The sequence below is a fragment of the Copadichromis virginalis genome, linkage group LG13, assembly GCF_057382275.1.
Source record: "Copadichromis virginalis isolate Kocher_CV1m ecotype Utaka linkage group LG13, C_Virginalis_male_GT1.1, whole genome shotgun sequence".
In the NCBI taxonomy this organism is placed as follows: domain Eukaryota; kingdom Metazoa; phylum Chordata; class Actinopteri; order Cichliformes; family Cichlidae; genus Copadichromis; species Copadichromis virginalis.
This window is the reverse complement of record NC_140630.1, coordinates 423,354-445,672: the sequence shown is the minus strand read 5'-3', so window position 1 is coordinate 445,672 and position 22,319 is coordinate 423,354. Positions and strand designations below refer to the sequence as shown.

Sequence of the window (22,319 nt, the reverse complement as noted above, 5' to 3'; positions counted from 1 at the left end):
AAATAAATGACGGGGTTGTGTTGGTGGTTTGTTGCAGATGGCAAGTTGACAGTCTTTAATATAAATGAGGAAGGTTGTAAGACAAACACTCGTTTTGGAACTTAAAATAAATGTCCATAGTAAGTTTGCCAGAGATACAGGTTAGCACCTCATGGCAGGATATTCAGAAGAGCCTGAAAAGTGGAGGCAGAGCTTTGTGAGCTGTGGGCTCACTGACAGGCTTTGTGTCCACATTAAATACATGATCACACGTTCAGTAAGATCTGTGAGAGAAATGCTTATTGTGTCTTAAATGTTTGTCTTTTGACCAGAACACTCACCACAAGCTGTTGTTACCTCAGTCTGTTTCTTCCAATGTAAGATTCTGTATATGAAGTTTGCCAAGTTTATTCTGATATTTGAACAGCGCTGCTCCCGACAAAGGGAAAACCAAACCTGCAGGGAGACCTACCTCGGCACTTGTGAAGCCAAAGGGCAGATTTGCTTCACCATATTTTCTAGTCTTTGGCTTAGAATGAAGTTGGTTTGGAAACATATTCAGCGATGCTTTGTGTTTCTGTGGGCGCCCATGCTAGCAGCGTCCAAGCGTTTTGTTTTTTCCCCCCCATTTTCATTCCGCTCCCCCCCTGCATTGGCTCTCCACCCCCCCACTTTGGGAAGGTCTGGTCTAATCAAACCGCCCTCTCACTCACTCACAGCACCATCGTCCACACCATGTGTTCAGGAGTGCCAGGCACATGTGGTCACAGACAAAGGGATGAGCCACTTGAGCTGCATGCTGTATGATCTGCATATAGATAAAGCTGCTCTCTGATTCAGCAGCAATGTTCCAGCCCCCATAAATATTAAGCACACACACATCACGCACTGAGTTAGCATTGCCAGCAACGCCACATAGAAGCAATCAGCAAAAGCATGTCTGCTGATGTGAGTGAAACCGACTGCAGCTGGATAACAAACAGAGCTTAAATTAAAGGTGTGATTTGCTTCACCTCCTCCCTGATGTTGTGCATTCTTAACTAAGACTATTTGACATGGGGTTTGTCACAAAGCACTAGCTTATCGTCCTTTCAGTGAAGTCCAGAATTAGTTTTTGCCGAGGTTGTTGCCGTTTGCTGCCAGTTCCTCCGAGCAGTCCAGTTGTTATTTGCTGCCTGGATTCTTGTTATCAAGTCCTCTTACAAGACTTGACTGTGTTAGCATTTGTGTCACTAACAGACATTTCAGCACACGAGCAGGTGCAATGAAGGAGTCTGGACTTTTACTCTATTGTTCTCATCCTGCACTCTCGCACACACAGACACACATACGACTCGCAGCTCATTTCCTTCGTGTTCAGCCCCAGCCCCCCGCTTGTCCACAGACCCCAGATAATAGAGATGTGAGTCTGGGATGCCCTCCACCCTCACCCACCTCCATCAGAGAGTAATGAGCAGCAGCTCAGTCTTAGATTGGCTGCTGAACGTATTAAGCATGTTAATCTGTTGGACCCACAGATCATCCAATAATCGTGCTTACAGAACAACACTCTATTAACGCTGAGCTAATGTCAGGAGAAGGCTGCTGGCTCGCACAGTGCGTGCGTGCGTGCGTGCGTGCGTGCGTGCGTGCGTGCGTGCTTGGATGTTGATGAGCTCTAATCTCATCATTTTCTAGCGAAGCTTTAGCTTCACAGAAACCTGGTGACACACACTAACATACTCTGTGTGATGCCTTACGTTTGTGGCTTCACTGAATGTGCTGACACTCTTACAGTAATATTTCCTCTTAAGCAGCTTATGACAGGCTCTGTGTTTAGTGCTATATGTTTTTTCTTTTGGGTTTTTTTATTATTTATTATTGTACTTTTGTAGAGTTTTAATCAAAAAGTCGTTGTTAGTGTTTTGGCTTTTGGTTCAGGGCTAAAGGATGCACTAAATAACTTTAAAGCAGTGTCCGTGCAGGAGCCAGTTACCACCTCTGGGCCAGTATACAGCAGTTATTTAAAGCCTCTGCCTAAATAAACAGGGAGGCGTGAACTTTTGGTTTACACGCTAATAAAGGAATGGCACAGAATTACTGCTGTGACTTCAACAAATCAGTCACTGGACACTTTTCAAAGACTACCAGTCCAATTTGATTTAAAAACAACTTTAATTTGTTTTTCTTTGGCTCTGTCATGCAGACACATTACATTTGCTGTAATGAGCTGTTAATTAGTCATCGATGATTTTGATAGTCGACGTAATCGTGGCAGCCTTATTCGACAGCCAACATCCAGACTGACGGCGAAACAACCAGTAGGTCAGCATTCCAATATTCGGAAGAAGCAACTGCTAACACAACTAGAGATTAACAATGTACCATATAAATGCTACGGCGAAGAGGAGCCAGGACATCAGGGGGGAGATGTCATCATCCTCACCCTCCAAGATTGGTCCAAGATCAAGGCGGTGTGGAGGGAAGCTGGGGAACTGTTAGAGCTGGAGAAAGGTGTGATGAAGAATACCTTACCTTGCATGCCTTAGGCCTTAGAAACTGCCAAGCAAAGCATGGCCTCGGCTTACTGCCTGAACAGGTACACCAGAGAAGGAAGTCATGAGAATAAACCAGCTGTTCTCCACTCAGCCATCCAAGGTGTGCTCTCAGTGGCAGAGTACATAATGCACAGGCACATGGCTCAGTACATGAATACGTCAGTACAAGAAAGTCTACAAATGCCTCGTAGATCCTGGAATTCCTAGAACACCACAACATCAACAGGACCCTGATGGCGAGCAACACTAGAGGCCTACTTCAAGCACACAACGCTATCAAGCGTGGGATGCGTCTGTCCTGTGCAAGCCTGAACCCTCTCAGTGAAACAGCAAAGATACTGGAGTGGCATTTGGACTGGAGACGTGTAATTGGATGATAACAAAGAGGGAAGGTAGTCAGAGCTCAGGCTATCATGTCTGTGTAGGGCCTCGGTCAGCCAGGTCATGATAATCGAAAGAGCTTGGGAGGAACAGTGACTGGACTTCTTTGAGTTTCTTGACGAGGTTTCATCTGAGAAGCTTCTTCAGTTCTAAGAGGAACTGGTGGAGAGATTGAAGCTGTTCTTTAAGAGAGCCATTGATCATCTGCCCAATCACATGAGCCAAGATGTGAAAACAGGTGTGGGTCAGTATCAGCCAAGGTTTTGGATGAACCCATTGGGAGACCTTGCCCCACCCTATCACGTGATTTATCGATATCAAATGACCCAAAACGTGAGTGGACATCAAGCCGTCTGGGACGGGACCTTAAACCTGGATTAGATGAGCTCCGTAGATTACAATAGAAATTGTCATGAAAATAAAGAAAACCCATTAAATGAGAATGTGTGTCCAGTCTTTTGACTGTTGGTGTGTTTGCTTCCATTTCTAATTCACTTACATCATCTAAGATGCACAGCGTGGGCGAGGTTGGTGATTTATGTCCTGGACTGTAGATGGGATGTTGTAACATGTTCATGTCTCTTTACAGACTCCCCCAGTTCAAAGAGGAGGCCAAGAGTTATGTTGGTGCTAACATGAAGAAGGTAACATGGCTGAGATTGTGAATGTGTGCTGCTTGCTGTCATCGTGCTTTCTCTTATTCTTTGTTAATCTTCCGTCTGAGTCTGTGTCCTCCCCCTGTGCTTGGATCCACTTTATTATTTGTAACTATTAGTTTTCTTTTCAAGTTTCCTGTACTTGGATGTGTCCCTGTTCTCCTTCCCACAGACCCTACCTGTCATACTGGACTCTGAGGATGTTATTTGTGCAGAGCAGCATAGAAACACAAGTCAGAGTGGGGTAGACAGGGTACTTAACTGGCAGGGTTAGCATGGCTTCTTGGTGGGAGTGCATGAGCGCATGAGCGTTAAACATCGGTGGTTTTAAGGATGTAGTTGAATCAAACATCAGCATCTCAACATTTCTGCAGTATCCACCAGTGAGCAGCACAGTGGTGCTGTGGTGTAGACTGCAATTACATGTTGTAGTTGCACTAAGTGATAACAAGAAGAGTTAACAGCTACACTCTGGCTTTATCTATCAGATGCTGCTCTTTTATTGCACTGTTAGAGATGACATTTGTGAGTCCTTTGTACTGTATATGCAAAAATAATTAGGTGAGTTTTCTCCTTGAGCCCCTGAGAGGTGTTCAAGCCGTGACTGTGGTGCTCTGTTCGCCTGCTGCTGACTGCTCCTGCAGCTTCTAATGGCAGTTTTTATCTGAAGCTCATTCTTACATTGCACCGGCTTTATGGGCAAAATCACTTTACAGCTTTAAATGTGTAAATCTTTTACATATTTAGTGTAATTAGAAGATCTATCACATGACTAAATATGAAGACGCTTTGAGCTTACAGGTAAATTCAATCCCTGCAAACATAAGTCAGATGCAGGTTAAAGTAAACGGCTTCATCCAGTCAGCTGTGCTCACCTCTATGAAAGCCTGTTGTGGTTCAGTCTGGACTTTCTGTGGATGTCCCTGCCTCTGAAGCACTGACTGGTACAGCACTGTACACCACAACACAACAATGACCCTTGTTTGTCCTTTGAGCTGCTGGTTACGTGTCACGTCACATATGTGTATTCGATGCAGATTGGGGTGTTCCCAGAGTTTTAGCGCTTGTTGCTTCTTGCATGGTCTGCCTGTCCACTGACACATCTGTGCTGGCTGCTCTTGGTTACAGCCTACAGTGACTGTGCACTCTGATCCGGAGCACTGTTTGCACTCCTCCCATCGTGCATAGATGTGTATGCTCAGTTGTGTTATGTGTTGGTCCCACTTATCTGCTGATAATGTTATCCATCACTAATCACGGGCCTTGCCTGCTCCCCTTCTCTTCTGAGGCTTACAATATCTTGTGGAAAAACAAACGTGTGCAGGTAAGGAAGATTACTCTCAGTATTTAGGCTAGGGCAGTATATAGATTCTCTCCCAATAACCTTTGACTTACCCTCGCTACCTTAACCTCTTTTCCTTTACCTGTGACCTTGGCAAGATGGAGGCATGACATGACACAAACAGGAAGCAGGCCTGCAGATCCTGCTGGTCATTGTGTGACACATAGCAGTGTATGACTGTGTAATACTCACATCTGGATTATCACACTTTAAATGATTGAATTCATTTGGGCTACACAGCTGTTGGATTTCATTTGCCAATATGTGTCCCAGCTGTTAGCAGATAGCTTTTTTTTTTTTTTGTATGTGTGTTTTTCTTTATTTAAAACAGACTTCCAACTATCCCAAGTGTTAAATAAATAAATAAATAGTTAGAGGATGAAAACCTTAGGGAATATTCTTCCAGCAGAAGTCTCTTCCTGTTCTTTTTTGACTCTTTCTCATAGTGGGGCAGGGCTATGCGATCTGCATACAGGGATCGTTTCATATTCTGTTCAGTGCAATCATTTTCATTGCTTTAGATGATGGTTTGTAATAGTGCGCCACAGGAGAATCAGCCAGACAAGTCAAGGAGCTCGTTTCTAAACTGTAGCATGAAAACAGCAGAAAACCGTGCTGTGCAAACTATGTGGCAAGTAGACGCCAACACAACAAAGCTGCACTAGCTAAGCGAGAGTAACGTGCGAGAGTATGGAGACAGTTTACCAACGAGACGTCGTCAAGTGCTCAGATAAACCTGAGACGTTAGAATGACCTTCTCCCCGCAGCACGCCATGTCATAAAGAGTCACTAATACAATAACGAGCATATATACAAGCATATATAAATCTGGTTTCAAAGCACTCCACTCCAGGTACACAGCGCCGGCTGAAGACATGCCACACGAGTCCCGGTGCCTCTTGTGTATTACGAGTGTGTAAATGATCTGGATATAAAGAGAAGTGAAACATTGTCATTGCTCAGTGATGATGGACCAGCTGACTCACTGAACCACTGTGTTTCCTCCAGCTGAAGATGCGTGCCGGTGGCATGAGCGAGTCATCTAAATGGAAGAAACAGAAACGTTCTCCACGGCCGCCTCGGCACATGGTCCGTAGTTCCTCCGGTCAGATGGAACCAAGCCAGCCCAGCACACTCAACAACAACCTCTCGGGTAGGACGCGCTGTCGTAATAATGGACTCACAGCCGTCTGTAAGCAGAGCTTGGCTTTCAGGTCTTTGGTGGAGCGCTGTATGACTGGATCCTGTGTTCTCAGGTGGTGTCCCGTTCATGGAGGAGGGCTTGTCCAATCCCAGCCTTCCTGTCTCAGACAGCTCTGCCTCATCTATCTGCAGCCCAACAGCCACTGACAGCGGCCTGGACACCTGCTCAAAAACTACTTCCAGGGAAGACCTTTCTGACCTGGATCAGTGCAGCTCTGCATCAACCGCTGGTGCAGCCATTGCACTCACAGGGACTGAGTCTGGCTCTACAGATGCACAGGTGAACATGTTTCTAATGGCTCTTGTTTACATTTTCGGCTCCGTGAGAGACATTGTATTTCCTCGCTTCTCCCTGTCCTTCTCTAATCTCTTGTGCTGCGCCTCTTTCTGTCTAGTTTGAGGGCCAGCAGGCTGAACCAGCCCCGTCAGCCTCAGTGGAGTCCATCCCTGAGGTTCTGGAGGACAAAGACTCCATTACAGAGCAGTCAGACAGTGCCTCTGTCCATGATATGGATTACGTCAACCCCAGAGGCGTCCGCTTCACACAGTCCACGCAAAGAGATGGTAGGATCCAGCTGAATTTAGCAAGAAGGGCAGAAGATGATCTGAGAGTTCCACGTTTCTGTGATGTATAAAGACAGCTGTAGAGCGGTTCTCTCTAACCTCTTGTCCTTTTGCCTCTTGTCTGTAGGAGCATCCCTCATCCCGTATGGCCTGCCGTGTCTCAGAGAGCTGTTTCGTTTCCTGATTTCACTGACCAACCCTCATGACCGCCACAACACTGATGCTATGATGCACATGGGGCTGCAGCTGCTGACTGTAGCCCTGGAATCAGCACACATCCCTAACTACCAGTCCTTGTTAGTGCTGGTCAAAGATGAGCTCTGTCGACACCTGTTCCAGGTAAATTAAATGTAGATGATGTCATTGCTGACAGTGAGGAGCAGTCCTCGTCAAAGCCGCGGTCTTATTTTGGTAACTCTGTGCTGATCGGAGTCTTTTTAGCGATTATTGGCTTTTTATTGAACTAAAGCATCTGGTCCAGGTTCCTTACTGAGACGGCTAAAAGTGTAGCACCATATATTTGTGTTTCACTGCTAATGACAGACATGACCGGAGTGTTTTTAGGTTATAAACCCAGAGATCTACTCTTAACCTTCTCGACTGATTTATCTGACCTCAGATGGACTGATTGGTTCTCTTTGTCGAGGCCTGAGTCCTCTGCAGGGCAGTACGCTGGTGTAGTTATGAGGCCTTGCTGATGAAGTACCTCATCTGTGTTCCAGCTGCTGAGTGTGGACCGTATGAACCTGTATGCTTCATCCATACGGGTTTGCTTCTTGCTCTTTGAAAGCATGAGAGTGCACCTGAAGTTTCAGCTGGAGGTAGCTGTTCTCATTGATCCACACTCCTGTCATTCAGCTTTCATAGCGTTAGTCCCTGAGGACCTGATGGCCATGTCTCTGTTTGCTCAGATGTACCTGAAGAAGCTCATAGACATCATCACTTCAGAGAACATTAAGATGCCCTACGAGATGAAGGAGGTGGCTCTGGAGGCACTGGTCCAGTTATGGAGGATCCCCAGTTTTGTCACTGAGCTCTACATTAACTATGACTGTGACTTTTACTGCTCCAACCTCTTTGAAGACCTCACCAAGCTGCTGTCTAAGGTAACTCGCCCTGAAAGGCTTGCTAGTGATGAACAGGCCCTGATTACCTTTTTGTACTGAGAGCAGACTGCTGCAATTGTTCTGTTTCCATGTATTTCAATGGCAAAATAATGGAAACCAGTTTTCTGTTAGAAGAGGTTTAGAGCGTCCTCCATTTCTTCTACTCCTGAGTGTTTTCTGCAGAGGACGTTTGGCTCTGTTTACACACTGGTCACCACTTGTAAAATATTAGTGTTTTAGGTGATAGGAACAACATACAGGTGATAACAGAAAGCAGATTTGCATTGATCTCCAAACCAGCCGTTTCACTGCACCACCGTCCTGTTCCCCATCGTCCACTGCACATGTCAGCTGTTTTGGTTGCCGTGCAACAGTGATGTTGAACCAATGTATAAACACAGTCTCGAAAACTTGGGCTGTGTAAAATGTAAATAAAAACAACATGCACTAATCACATAAACTCATGTTATTCACATGAGAACCATGTTTTGTGTGAGTCAGGACTGCAGAGAGCTGTCTCCCAACAGGAGGAGGAGTCCTCCGGCCAGGCTCCTCAGCTTGCAGGCATTTAAAAGAAGAGAGGATGCTGCACAGTGGTACACATGTGGTCAAATAGTCCATCAACTTCAAAATGACCTCAGACGAAGCTGATCCAAGCGAAGCAGACAGAAACAAAAGATCAGTCAGAACAGAGCCAAACATGTCCAGTCGTAGGAACGATAATTATAACACTGTATTCACAGGTAGTATTATGTACCTGGACAATAGACCGTTTGCAGGCTAATATTCTGTAGATTATGATGTGAGTATTATGTGAAAGTGTTTTTTCTTCTGTGGCGATAGAACGCGTTTCCCGTGTCGGGGCAGCTGTACACCACCCACCTCCTGTCACTGGAGGCGCTGCTCACAGTGATCGACAGCATCGAAGCTCACTGCCAGGCCAGGGTGCTAAGCAGCATAGCTCAGCAAGACCAAGCAGAGACTGCGCTGGCAGACGGAGAGGGTGCAGCCAAAGCTGAAACAGACTCTGCAGCTGGTATAAGCACAGATAACTTCACACCTCATAGATGCAGCTTGGGTGTCATTTTACTGTCTTTTTCTCCTTTGTCATGTGATTGAATAACGTTGGACACGGACGGCTTCAGTAAAAACATTTCCCTTCTGTTTACAGATGTTAGTAGACTTGGCAGTACCAATGGTTTGAGTCCCTCGCAGCCTGAAAAAGCACCAGTGTATCCTCCAACCAGTGGACATCTAATGGCCGAGAAGATGAGGCTGGGCAGACAGGATCAGGGAGACGGCGACCTTTGTGAGGCCTCCGTCTTCTTTAAAGTTTGTCTAAGCGCTGCGTGGAAACTGTTCAGCTGAGACTAACAGAAATTCTTTTCTCCAGCTGAGAAGAGAAGTCTGAAAAAGCCTCAGCGTTTCTTGTCCTGTTTACCTGATTCACACGAGCTAATGGAAATTAGAACAAAGAAAAAGGTATGTGGAATTCATTTAATGAGAGTAACGTAAAGAATAACATCTGCAGCGTTTCTTGCTGTGTGTCAAGCTGCTGATCACAGGCACGGAGCAGTTTAACCAGAAGCCCAAGAAAGGCATCCAGTTCCTCCAGGAGAAAGGCCTCCTCAGCAGCCCCATAGACAACAACCAGGTGGCCCAGTGGCTGAGAGAAAACCCCCGACTGGACAAGAAAATGATTGGCGAGTACGTCAGCGATCGGAAGAACCCGGAACTCCTGGACAGCTTTGTGAAGTAGGCTTAGCATCCTTTCATTTCAACGTGTGCTCTTCACAGGCAGAGCCGTGTGTGTTCAGGAACAATAACCAGTAATGCACCGTGTGAGCAAACAATAATCTGACTGGTTTCTTTTCCAGCACATTTACCTTCCAGGGGCTTCGTATTGACGAGGCCCTGCGGCTCTACCTGGAGGCCTTCAGATTACCTGGAGAGGCTCCTGTCATTCAGAGACTCCTGGAAACGTTCACAGACAACTGGCATGTAAGGGACACGTCCTACAATTCATCATTACTGCAGGACACAGCAGGATATCGGGCCACACGTGGTCTAGGCTGCGCTTGAGTCAGAGACTAAGTCATTTCACTCTTAGTTTGAATACTAAAGCTAAAAGAAGTCTGGACACCTGCAAAGGTCATAATAAGAGCGTGATCAGAGATGAAACAGACCTGAGAATGAGCATCAGCTGACTGCTGTAGCAGGATCAGGCACAACAGTAATAATGTGATGATCCCACTGAGGTTTAGATTCCTATCAACCTCTCACTTTAGGGCCAATAGGGGTTCAGGGGTTTGTGGATTGGGTGGTGATCTGAAGGTCAGTGCTTGTGTGGAGAAGGAGCCTGAGCCTAGGATACAGAGCCTGGTATACTGGTTTCCCCCAGTTTGGCGTCTGTATACTGGGACTTTTCCCAGTGGACGAGGGGGTTGCTTTCCTCCAGGGCAGGGAAGCAGGTACTGAGCGTCATTTGCACCGATGCACCACTTCAGGTCCCACAAATAAAAAAGCTTTAACAATGAGGCTGGAGACGTCATGTCGCCTGGGTGGTCCGCTGGACCTCACCCCTGGGTGGACGGGGTTCGCCCTGAGGTTCTCTGGATCTTGTAGGGCTGTCTTAGTTTTGCATGGAAGACTGGGACAGTGTCTCTGGTATGACTGGCCCTTTGCTGCAGGCACTCCCTAAGAGCTTGGTGTGCATTACCATTGGAGTCATTGCTCCTGGTGAAAGTTGGCCTGTGCTGCTCTTTGTCATCGGTTCTGTTCATAGCATTGATGGATACGATCTCTCGGCACAGCCAAGTCGTGGAGGGGCTCTGGCCTTAGTATCACATCTCTGCTGTTCACAGCTGATGTGGTTGTCTTGGCCTGATACGGCAGTAAACTGCAGGTAGTTGCAGTCAGTTAGGACAAGTGAAATGGAACAGTGACAGATTGTTGATCAGAGGTTGACGCCGTGTCTGCAGTGATGTGGACACTACACTATTACGGTGAAAAGCCTGAAAACGAAGCTGTTGATTCTGTGGTCAGTGTATGTTCCTGCCCTCACATATGGCCACAGTGGAGACTGACTGAAAGAGTGAGATCTCAATTCAATTCAATTTTAGTTATATATATATATAATCACAACAAAAGTCGCCTCAAGGCGCTTCATAGGTATCATCCTCCTCTGTCATGTCTCGGCTCTCCCTTGGTTGTTCTGAAAGCGCCAGTGTAGAGTCACTCATCTGACTGGGATGCCCCCAGTTTGAGTGTTTTGGGCACATCTTGCCTCAGGATGTCTCTGCTTAGGCTGCTCCGCCTGATATCTGACCCACTATAAGTGGCAGAAAATGGACAGATGGATGCTGTGTAGTTTGATGTGTCCATCACAGCTTGTCTGAACAGTGTGCTTCAGTCACTGGAAGGACGGTGCATGTGTCTGAAAGCAGCTATGGAGGGAGTTCCTACAATGGTCTTCCAAGAACTGAGCTGTTAAGTGGCAGCACGGTGCTGCAGAAAGAGGAGGCAGCCTATGGAGCCTGTGCCAGCTGTCACAGGGCAAACGCAGGCATGCAGCCGAACAGCTCGCCAGTGGCATCAAACAAAAGACTGATAAATGTGCATATACTCTTTTATTCTATTGTTCTTTGGCTAATAATGTTACCACTGGGAAGACTTGGATTATGTAATTATCTAGTGTCCCCTAATAGACCCTAATAGTGCAGTGCATTTATAATTTAATGCTTTTACTCGTTCCAACATACCTGGAAACAAACTCGGTCACATTCACATGTTTCACAGTCTGGTCACAACCAAGCGTGTTCATCACAAGGTAACTCCACTTGTAAGAGGCGGCCCTCAGTATTGTGGTCAACCCTGCAGATTGTTTAGATTATAGCAGTGGGATGACATAAGTGTCAAGACAGAGTCACGTATAGAGTGTGACAGGCAAAGGACAAACTCCACAGGGGAAACATGTGACGCCTCAAAATAGCAGGAGGAGCCATGTGACCTGGAAACTATTCCTAGTAATGTCCCTTTTTTTTTTTTTTTTTTTTTTTAGGCCAGCCGCACACAGGAGTAGGCTTTGAAAGAGAAGATGATTCATTCTAGGCAGTGACACTGTAAATGGGTTTTCCACTGTGTGGGGTCAGTGTGGTATCAGCTGAGAGGTGAATCTGGAGGTCAGAACACGGGGAGTAGTTGTAGTGTGCCATAGAGGCACAGCAGCCTCTGTTTGTTGTGTGATATCTGGTCCATGCTCTGTGTTTGTAGAAAGTCAACGGCTTTCCTTTCATGAGCAACGATGCTGGCTTCGCCCTGGCCTACGCTGTCATCATGTTGAACACTGACCAGCATAACCACAATGTCCGCAAGCAGAACATCCCCATGACCGTAGAGGTAAGTGATCACACACCTGTGTGCGGTTGTGAAGCATGAACTAGTCGTGCCAGTTTGTGTAAATGGACAGCAGTCATTCCCCCAACACTGGTCTGAAAGGATATGCCTCCGTAGCACCAAGAACGGAGCTTTGAAATAAGATAACACGTATAAGAAGCGTTTGAGATTTATTATTGTGCAAGCCCAAACATGGCAAATGTCACCGGACAACACCGCTGCAACAGGAGCGTCGAACAGGACATAAAAACAAAGAGCTCAGTAAGAAGCTTGAATCTAACATGATGGTTGTGTTGGAGTGTCACAGGGATGGTAGTTTGAACCTCATCAAACCAGACTCAACTGCCAAAATGTAACCAAGCAACAATGGTAACACTGGGATGAACTACCAATGTGATGGGAAGATATATTCATATGGTCTACTAATGATAATTACCTAACCTGAATGATTACAGCTATGCATCTGTTTACATTATATTGTCAAAATCCAGGTGTCCCAATCACTTCATGGCCACAGGTGCATGAAGTCGAGCCTCTAGCTGCTGGGTCATATTGATAGGATACCACCTGTGCAGCTGCAAACAGCTGCAAACTGCAGTCGGGAAATTTCCTCACTACTAAATAGTCCACAGTGAGCTGTTAATGCTATTATTATCAGAGAGGTAGGCCAGGTAGAATCACACCTGAGGCGTGTAGTGTGCAGACGGCTTTCTGCAGGATCAGTTACTACACACTGACAAACTTCATGTACTGCTGCACTCCAAGTGTGAGGCACAGCATCAGCTGCAGTGATGTGCACATCAGTATCCCATGAGTCAGTATGCCACCTCTGGACTCAGGAGCAGTGCACGCGCTCTCTGGAGGAATCAGCATTCACCGTCTTCTTACCCAGTGGACGAGTCCTAGCAGCAGGCAGGAGAACAGAACTATCTGACCAGGGCTAGTGGCTCAGGGTGTGGGGCTGATGTTCAGGCTCAGCTCCTTAGGTTCAGTGAACTTCATGTGTCAGCATGCTGAGATATTTTGGATCATCTCATGCTCCCAACCTTTTGAGAATAGTTCAGGTGTGGCCCCTTTCACGTCCAACCTGACTGTGCACCATAAAGACGTGAATAAACAAGTTTGGTGTGGAAGAAGTTTGACTGGTCCTGTAGTGGTCCTGTAGCCCAACACCAGTATGTGCCTCACATATGTGGGTCCTTCAGAAGAACTGAAGCTCTTACAGCTGCAGACATCATAGGAAACATTGATGGTTGAATTTATTTATTTAAAAGGGACAGTGCAGTTTAACACAGTTCAAGTGCAAGACATGACACTGATGTACCGCACACAGGTTTATAGCTGCTGCTGATTTTCAACAATTGTCCCTTGTTGGGCTCACAATCTAATAACAAAGATATTAAAGTCGTTGTTGTGGTTCTCATTCACCAGCCTGTTGTGCATGAGTAATAATGGCTGAATGAAGCGTAAAACGTCCGCCCTGTTTCCCACAGTAATCGAGTAAATACTCGGTGGTCAGCAGGGAGCTCGTTAACAGAGAAAAGTCCTGATGCTGAGTTACTTCTATGCAGTGTTTTAAAGCACAAACATGTTGAGTAGAGAGACTGTCCATGGAAACACTGTGAAGACTATTAAGGTTGTTTCAGTGATAAGAAATGAAAAGTCAAATGCATTAGCATGAGTCTGTTTCTTATACCTTCATTATCATTTCTTTAACAAAGTCAACATCCTGATTATCTACACACTATCTTTGATTATTGTAAAGTTTGCAGCTCTCTCTTAAATAACGATATACCGAGCTAAATGAAAATGGTGAGCTGTTGTACTTCACATGTCAGGGTTAGGTTAGGTTGTTTCATTTAAAGTTCAGTGCACGAGTTAATAGAGACGTTTAAACTGAAGCTAGTTGCAAAGCTCGTTTGTTACAGCTGCTGTTACAGAGTATCCCTCCCGCGATACCACATCAGCACGAAAATAACACAACACTGTCACTGAAGCCTGCCATAAATGTTGTAAATATGATTATAATACTACTAATGATAATGATAATAATGTTGTTGACCTGTGTATTCTAGCAGAATGCAGTCAGATGTTGGTGAGGCTGAGAGTAAAACCACAGCACTGGTTCTGACATGCATGTGTGAGAAACCCATAAACACAAACGAACCCATTCAGCAAAACAGCAAATTAAAGAGAAGTACATCAAAGAGTTTAGACCAGCGGTCCCAAACCCCCGGTCCACGGCCCAGTACCGGTCCGTTAGTCGTTTGGTACCGGGCCCTGAGAGTTGAGGCTCGGGTGTGAAATTTATGGTCTTCAGGGTTTTTATTGTTAACTGTTTCCCTGGGTCTTTCCCGTGTTGTAGTTGTGCGTCTTATTTTGAAAGAAATATTTACGCGATACCATAGCAGCCAGAGAGCATTAAGAGGGGAGGATGTTACTCTCAATAGGAGGACGCTGCTATTATTATATTTACAAAAGACCAGCGTTTTTGTCTCAGTCATGTCATTTTATTTTTGTTAAACATGACACATGTGGTGGTTTGACATTCCTCTAACAAAGCTGGTGTTTGCACTGGTGAAGCTGCTGGTTCAGAGCCCACAGCTGTAGTCAGTGGCTCCACACAGTCATGGAGGGGGGTGGATGTCGGTGCTCTCTGCCTTTGGTTGACGGTGTCGAAGCCTAAACTGTGTGTGGCACTCACTGACGAACACACACTTGCTTTCTCTCTTCTTATGTTCACATAGTTAATAAAAGCTGGTCTGACCTCATCGTCTGTTGTTGTGTATTAAAATCATTTCTATGCGCTTTCAGCTGTAGTCTGGGGACAAACTCACCGAGCTCGGGGTCAGCCAGCACACAGACGTCCACACAATAGTTTGGACAGGGCCAATAAAAGTGGCGCCTGGCACTTCGCTTACTTAGGAGCTTGTTGCAGTATGTAACATTCATCACAGCATGTGTTGGCACCAGTTATTTTTGGAATGGGAAAACTATGGCTGTGTGCACATCAGATCGTGTTCCCCGACAATAACATGACACGAGTGCGGTTCAGCTGAGGGCGGTGGGATGGTAGGTACTGTGTCCATGAAACCCAGCGTGCTGTTTCCAGCAGCTGCTCCCAGACCAGCGCTGATACTGACCACTGTGCGTTTCAGATGGCATGTTCCTGATCCTTAGCAGGATCCTGTTTCTGCGTCTCTCTGTGGCATCGCTGTTTTCCTAATGATGCACCTAAAATATATTAAATGACACATGAGTGCGTGTCCAACCAAGGCCTTTTAACTGTTGGTGTGATGCTCTGAACAAAGCACTAGATGCCAAAGGATCGGTGCTCTCACCGACGTGTGAGTGGAAATAAAAGTCTACTGGTCACATGTTTGAATAGAGTTTGTAGAGTGAAACCAATGCTGCTAACTGCTAACACGATGTTTCACTTTAAAACAGCAATTCAAGAAAAATCTAAAGGGAGTCAACGGAAACAAAGACTTTGACCAGGACATGTTGGAGGATATCTACAATGCTATCAAGTAAGGCGCACAGCACAACTCCCCTGATGTGTTAGCATCTGCTATCAGCAGCCAGACCTGAGCCTCATCTCTGTGCTCATCCTGGTTCAGGATATCTTGTTAAAAATGCCCATCACGCTGCTTCATTCACCTCATTTAAAAGCAAAAGGCTGATTCTGTTCATCTGCATGTAGCGTTTAATGTTTCTCCTGCTGAAACGCCACATCCGGATGAACAGAATAAGGCTTCTGGGGTTTCCTTACCTGCATCAACACAGATCTAAAGAGCTTCCAGCTGTTTCCATATTGATGTGATTAAAGAAGGCGGGCAGCTGTCCGAGGCTCATGAATAGACTGATGTTCTTTCCTTTGCAGAAACGAGGAGATTGTGATGCCGGACGAGCAGACGGGTTTAGTGAAGGAGAATTATGTGTGGAGCGTCTTACTGCACCGCGGCGCCTCGTCCGAAGGCGTCTTTCTCCACCTGCCGCCCGGCAGCTACGACAATGACTTGTTCACCATGACATGGGGCCCCACTATCGCTGCACTCTCCTATGTCTTTGACAAGAGCCTCGATGATGTCATCATCCAGAAGGCCATCACTGGCTTCAGGTATACAGCACTCAGATGCACTCGGTGGTAAATGCTACGAGACGCTGCGAGTTGTAGTGCAGGCTGCCGGCTGGAAGCGGCCTTTAGATGTCCACATCCACGGGTTAGCCTGCAGGAGAAGCACGGTCCACCCACACACAAGTTACTGTTATTGACTGTGGACGGACAAATCGTGTGACTACTGTAGGAGAAAAAATGCACGTTTTAAAACAGGCGTAGTTTTGTCAGGCGTTCAGTTGAAGTAAAGAATGAAGTGTAAACACTTTGTGTTTGTCAGCTGTTAAAGTGTGCAATCGTCTGTGTTTGGCAGGAAATGTGCGATGATTGCAGCTCACTATGGCTTCAATGACGTGTTTGACAATTTGATCATCTCCCTCTGCAAGTTCACCACTCTGAGCAGCGAGGTGGGTCCACAGCTTAAATCGCTTCTGTTCACAGCCAAAGACACTGCTGTACCTTTGACACACAGTAAGTGCACATGTGACACTGCTTAGTCCAATCACGTGTTTTGGGGATCAGCTGATTAAAGAACACAGTTCCTGACTGTGTCCACTGTCACTGGTTAGTTTGGCGTTCTGGTTCACACAATCGTTTGGTGGTTTCTGAAGAAAAACTGACACCTCTGATACACACCCCACATTAAAACATGTGTACAAAATGTAGCATCTGCTAATGTATAAATACTGCTAACACATAAATAGTGCCGTGAACTGAACTGTGATTGTGAGAAAATGTACTGTTGTATCAGTTGTGCTCCACAGCAAACACTGAGCCGTGCCACACACAACTGTAGTGAGGATGAGTGAACGCAGCAGTTTAAACTTGTACAGACTAGGGCTGCCACAAACGATTATTTTGATAGTCGACTAGTCACCGATTATTTTTGCGATTAGTCGACTAATCAGATCATCATCCATTGGACGTAAAACTACAGCTTATTGCACCAGCAGCATCTGCTCTCATATAACTATCATTAGCTTACAGCTTGAAGTGTTTGTGCTAACTAAAAATAAAGACAAGATGGTAGTTTATTAATTTTTAATGAAATTTGCAGATTGTTTCGGTGAAGTTTAATAAACTCCTTGCTATCTAAAATATAACAGGACACTGGAGTAAATTCTCCAGCATCTCACACTTCTGATAATCAGCTGTCTGCTTGATGTTTATTCAGCTGTGCAAAAACTATAACTTTAATCTCAGCCAAACCGATTTACTCAGGAACAAATAAAATACTAAAAGCCAAACAATAACATTTTTAAGTTATCTAAGTGACTCATATATCATGTTTAACCTGAGTAGCAAAAGACTGCGGTGGGTTTGAAAACGATCTGCCGGGAGTCCGGTGTTCTCACCGCGCTAGTGACCTAGCCCCCGGCTAGCTATCGAGCTAGTGGGTAACAGACGTCTCCGAAAACGTCGGAGCGCTTTTGAAAATATGTGGTGTCCTGATAAACTGAGCCGATATTTGAGGTTTACACAGCTACATTCAAGCCTGAAAATATGTTAAACGTTTATTTTGTGACCCAGAAAGAATAATAAGAGTAAAGTTAAAACTAACTAGCTGCCGCCATTGTTGACAACTGCGCTGGGCTGCGCTATGAATTCTGGGACACAGCTTCTTCTTCTTCGGGGTTTAACGGCAGTTGGCATCCTTGTACATGCAGTGCTGCCATCTTCTGTTTCAGTCCGTTATTACACTCTTAAATCCTGCTACTCATTCCTGCGTCCTTTGTGATCTTACAAAGCTTCAAACGATGCGTCGACTATTAAATTAGTCGTCGACGATTTTAATAGTCGACATAATCGTGACTAGTCGACTAATCGTGGCAGCCCTAGTACAGACACACGTTTGTTGTCACTAATGAATTGATCCAGATTTCATTCAATGTTCCTGCTGATGCACTGAGAGGATGTTTTCACACGTGGCTGGGGTCAGTACCACTCCTCCACCTGTTGATGTCAGCAGAGAGTCCCCACTGTCAGCACCTTAAAACGACCTTTGTTTAAAAGAAGCCTTCCTCACAGCTCTCAGCTTCTTAAACATCTACAGAAACAACAGAGTTTGTGAATGATCTAATTGTGTTGTCCTGCATGTTGTTCAGTAACAGTAATGTATTCAGATGTGTAAATAGTGTTTGTGTGTCCCCCCACACACAGTCTGTGGAGAATCTTCCCACCGTGTTTGGCAGTAACAGTAAGGCCCAGACAGCCGCCAAGACGGTGTTCGACCTCGCTCATCGGCATGGCAACATCCTGAGGGAGGGCTGGAAGAACATCGTGGACTCGCTGCTGCAGCTGTTCAGAGCTGAACTGCTGCCCAAAGCCATGGTTGAGGTCGTTGTTCCGTCCTCGCTTTCTGATAGTACTGCATAGATCATCTGTGGCATCTACTGTTTGTTTGTTTGTCTTTTGTAAAGAGAGACATAAAGTTGTGCTAACACCTACCTGCCTGTGCCCTCAGGTGGAAGACTTTGTAGAGCCCAATGGGAAGATTTCTCTTCAGAGAGAGGAAACCCCTTCAAATCGGTACACACCAATCTCATCCTCCATCTTTTAGACCAATAAGTGTCACCACACAGTGACTTTTTCCCAAATACTGGTGAACTTTTTTTTTACCTGCTAGAACTGCTTTCAGCTGCTCCCATGCTCAGCGGTTAGCTCTGCATGTTTGTGAAATACCAGCTTCACGTTTAATTCCCCGTAGAACAGACCGGATCTTTAAAACCAGTACAAAGGCATGTGCTAGCTAAGAGGCCATGGAGTAAAAGGACGTTTTCTCCTCATGTGTTACATTCAGTGGCGAGTCAGCAGTGCTAAGTGTTTTCAACTGGCTGACGCTTAGTGGAGCCGAGCAGTCAGGACTCAGAGGACCGTCCACAGAAAACCAGGAAGCCAAACAGGCTGCTGTCCACTGCATCAAGGTACTGGACTCACCGCAATCTCTGAACACAGTCCAAACACCAGCTGCCATCCTCAGCTTTATTTCAAATACAGTTCAAGTGAAGGCATATCGTAGCAACAATGACACAGAGCCAATGCTCCGAGTAATCAGACTACTTGTAGTTACAGTAATTGGTGCCTAATTAAAACCAGCCCCATGTTGCAGTGTCTGACTTTTATTCAGTTAAATGACGACAGCACCGGTGATTGTTTTGGTTTGTTATAATATGAACGTTACAGCCGTGATATTTAACAAACTGGATTTAAAGCTGTGAAAATGGGAACAACGTTAGCCTGCTTCATAGTTTATTTTTACACATTTGGCCTTATTGAGCTGTGCACTTTGACCAACACTGTTCGGACAGCTGACACTGTATCAGATCACCATCAGTAGGTTTGCTGTTTGTCTTCCAGCAATGTGACCCAGAAAAGCTGATCACCGAGAGCAAGTTCCTGAAGCTGGAGTCTCTACAAGAGCTCATGAAGGTTATTGTTGTTCAGCACATACTTTAACAGTCTAAGTGTTAGCTTAGTGTTTCCCTTACCATTCACCTCATGGTTCAACATAAGCACACTAAATGACCTGGATTCTCCTGTCAAGGCTCTGATATCAGTCACCCCAGATGAAGAGACGTATGATGAAGAGGATGCTGCCTTCTGCCTGGAGATGCTGCTGCGCATTGTTCTTGAGAACCGGTGGGAATGACTCTTGTGACATCGTTTGTGTTGTCAGTGATTTTGAGCACAATAACGAGCTGTTTCTCTGCGTTTGTGAGCAGAGACCGTGTGTCCTGTGTGTGGCAGACGGTGCGCGACCACCTTTGCCAGCTCTGCGTTCATGCTAATGAGAGCTGCTTCCTGGTGGAACGAGCTGTGGTGGGACTCCTTCGACTTGCAATTCGCCTGCTACGACGAGAAGACATCAGCTCGCAGGTATACAAAGATGCTTCCTGACCCCGGCACACAGATGTGGTCTTGCAGACTCGGATCATCATCAAGTTAGCAGACAGTCTCAGTTTTAGGGCAGCTTAAACCCAGGTAGCTGGATGCTGTTGGTGCAAAGCCACCTGTGCTGGTGGTCTCTTTGACCAGCACGATGACCGTGCTCTCTGATGCGTCCATCAGAGTATGAACATGTGTGAGTGTCAGAAAGCACTGAAAAGCATAGAAGAACGTGCTGGTGTGAATGTGGCATGTTGGACATGGATACAGATTAGCATGTCATTTTAAAATACCTGTGTTGCTCTATTTTGAATATTGTTGTTCTTTAAAAAGACAAAGTATTTATCCACCACAACACAATCTTTCGAGTATTTGTTACTCGATGCGTTGAGTCAAACGGCAGATTAGTGAGAATTTCAGAAGGATGCAAAGAAAGCAGGAAGAGTAAATCATTTAGATCCAGCAAGCACTTTGGGCCAAGTGCATGTTAGATCTAAAGGTTTGTTTCCTGTTTCTGCATAATGTTGTTGAGTTTACTATTTCGTTAGAATTTACCAATAAAATAAGACTGGAAATGTCTGATGTGCTTAAACCAGGGTCGGCAACCTTTCTGATGATGAGTGCCTCTAAAATTCCCTCAGAGGTCAGTGTGCAATATGACTGCATTAGCAATGAATTTAATAACGCTCTATATGAACAGTTACTCACTATATAGATCAACTTCATAGGATTATATTTGTTTGCAGATGTTGGCAGCTGTCAGCGAATAGTTATCAGCTATTTAGAAACAAAAAAAGACTTTTTATCCATAACAGCAAATGAACTGTACAACAGAAAATACAATTTAATTTAAATTTAATTTAACTCCCACCGTAAGGGTGTGTTTTAACTGATGAAACTGTGTGGTACTCAGGCTCGGACGCCTGATTGCTGCCTTTGTCGCATAAGCTAACACCAGTACAGTAACCGTGCCTTTACAAAACTGAAAGACACAAAATAAAACAACATCAACAAAGCAACCCTATTAGTGACAGTACAGTTTGGTAATAGTCATATTTGTAGCTTTAACACGTTATTTATCAACAACTCACCAGCTCGGCTTCATCAGTCATAACAGCAATATCAATGAAAAGAAGATCCGGCAGGTAGGAACTATGGCTGTTAACACGTACCATCCCAGACTGACATAAATCACTCCGTCTTAAATACATTTGTCATTTAAAGCAAATATGGGTCTGGCTGATAACAACAAAATAAACTGACATGCTAGAAATATGGGAAAAACCACACACTCCCCTTCCCTCATCCACCTGCTGGCCTCTGTTGGAGCTCCGCCACCACCAAACCACTGAGTTATTTTTACACATCGGCCAGCATCGGGACAATCCACCACCTTTCATTGTTTATACCGTTACAAAAAAAAAATAAAAAAATCATCGGCCCATTAAAAATGGATGAAAAATGGCCGATGGCCAGTCCAGCTATGGTCGTGCCATCAGTTAACCGTTCGTGCCCAGGGTTGCCGACCCCTGACTTAAACGATTTGAACAGATTACCACAGTGCTCTCTCGCTGTGCACCCACAGGTTCTTCTCTCCCTCCGCCTCTTGCTGATGATGAAGCCCCATGTCCTCTCCCGGGTCAGCAGGGAGGTGGCTTATGGCCTTCATGAGCTGCTGAAGACTAATGCAGCCAATATCCACTGTACAGATGACTGGTACACGCTCTTTTCACTGCTGGAGTGCATCGGAGCTGGAGTGAAACCTCCTGTCGCCTTCCAGCTTACCTCGGCCACAGCTGACACTGACACAGGTTCAGCTGAATAAGCGTCTAAGAGCAAATAGAAATACATAAAAACATCATGTTAGGAGTTTACATGAACATGTCTTTGTTGGCATTTACTGCAGGTGCCCAGTCAGACAGTGAGCTGTCGTCTCATCATCCCAGTGAAGTGAGCTTAGACCGAGGCTACACATCGGACTCGGAGGTCTACACTGAGCACAGCAAGACCAGGATCCCACGCTCGGCCACTGATGTGGATGTAGCCAGCAGTGGATGGCTCGTGGTTAGCACATACACTCACACTCACACCTGCTTCATGAGTAACAGTATGTTGCATATGACACTGAAACTGTAACAGTATCATATATAAAGC

General features: G+C 45.5%; 1 protein-coding gene across 4 annotated transcripts in view; it reads left to right on the top strand.

The window, feature by feature from the left end:
• The window catches only part of gbf1 (golgi brefeldin A resistant guanine nucleotide exchange factor 1), an 82,444-nt gene that overhangs the window by 50,768 nt on the left and 9,357 nt on the right, over positions 1 to 22,319 (top strand). For 2 of the 4 annotated variants that reach the window (XM_085476771.1, XM_085476770.1), the window contains exons 8-32: positions 3,487 to 3,541; positions 4,842 to 4,877; positions 5,904 to 6,048; positions 6,152 to 6,378; positions 6,494 to 6,662; positions 6,790 to 7,001; positions 7,385 to 7,483; positions 7,574 to 7,768; positions 8,612 to 8,804; positions 8,940 to 9,077; positions 9,162 to 9,250; positions 9,321 to 9,523; positions 9,646 to 9,769; positions 12,041 to 12,166; positions 15,611 to 15,693; positions 16,047 to 16,283; positions 16,594 to 16,687; positions 18,441 to 18,617; positions 18,745 to 18,809; positions 19,081 to 19,204; positions 19,638 to 19,709; positions 19,825 to 19,919; positions 20,003 to 20,156; positions 21,751 to 21,976; positions 22,072 to 22,229. In XM_085476771.1, the coding sequence (XP_085332897.1) occupies positions 3,487 to 3,541; positions 4,842 to 4,877; positions 5,904 to 6,048; positions 6,152 to 6,378; positions 6,494 to 6,662; positions 6,790 to 7,001; positions 7,385 to 7,483; positions 7,574 to 7,768; positions 8,612 to 8,804; positions 8,940 to 9,077; positions 9,162 to 9,250; positions 9,321 to 9,523; positions 9,646 to 9,769; positions 12,041 to 12,166; positions 15,611 to 15,693; positions 16,047 to 16,283; positions 16,594 to 16,687; positions 18,441 to 18,617; positions 18,745 to 18,809; positions 19,081 to 19,204; positions 19,638 to 19,709; positions 19,825 to 19,919; positions 20,003 to 20,156; positions 21,751 to 21,976; positions 22,072 to 22,229 (3,496 nt within the window). The remainder of the gene's footprint in view (positions 1 to 3,486; positions 3,542 to 4,841; positions 4,878 to 5,903; positions 6,049 to 6,151; positions 6,379 to 6,493; positions 6,663 to 6,789; positions 7,002 to 7,384; positions 7,484 to 7,573; positions 7,769 to 8,611; positions 8,805 to 8,939; positions 9,078 to 9,161; positions 9,251 to 9,320; positions 9,524 to 9,645; positions 9,770 to 12,040; positions 12,167 to 15,610; positions 15,694 to 16,046; positions 16,284 to 16,593; positions 16,688 to 18,440; positions 18,618 to 18,744; positions 18,810 to 19,080; positions 19,205 to 19,637; positions 19,710 to 19,824; positions 19,920 to 20,002; positions 20,157 to 21,750; positions 21,977 to 22,071; positions 22,230 to 22,319) is intronic. The other 2 variants (XM_085476773.1, XM_085476772.1) reach the window with 1 other exon arrangement.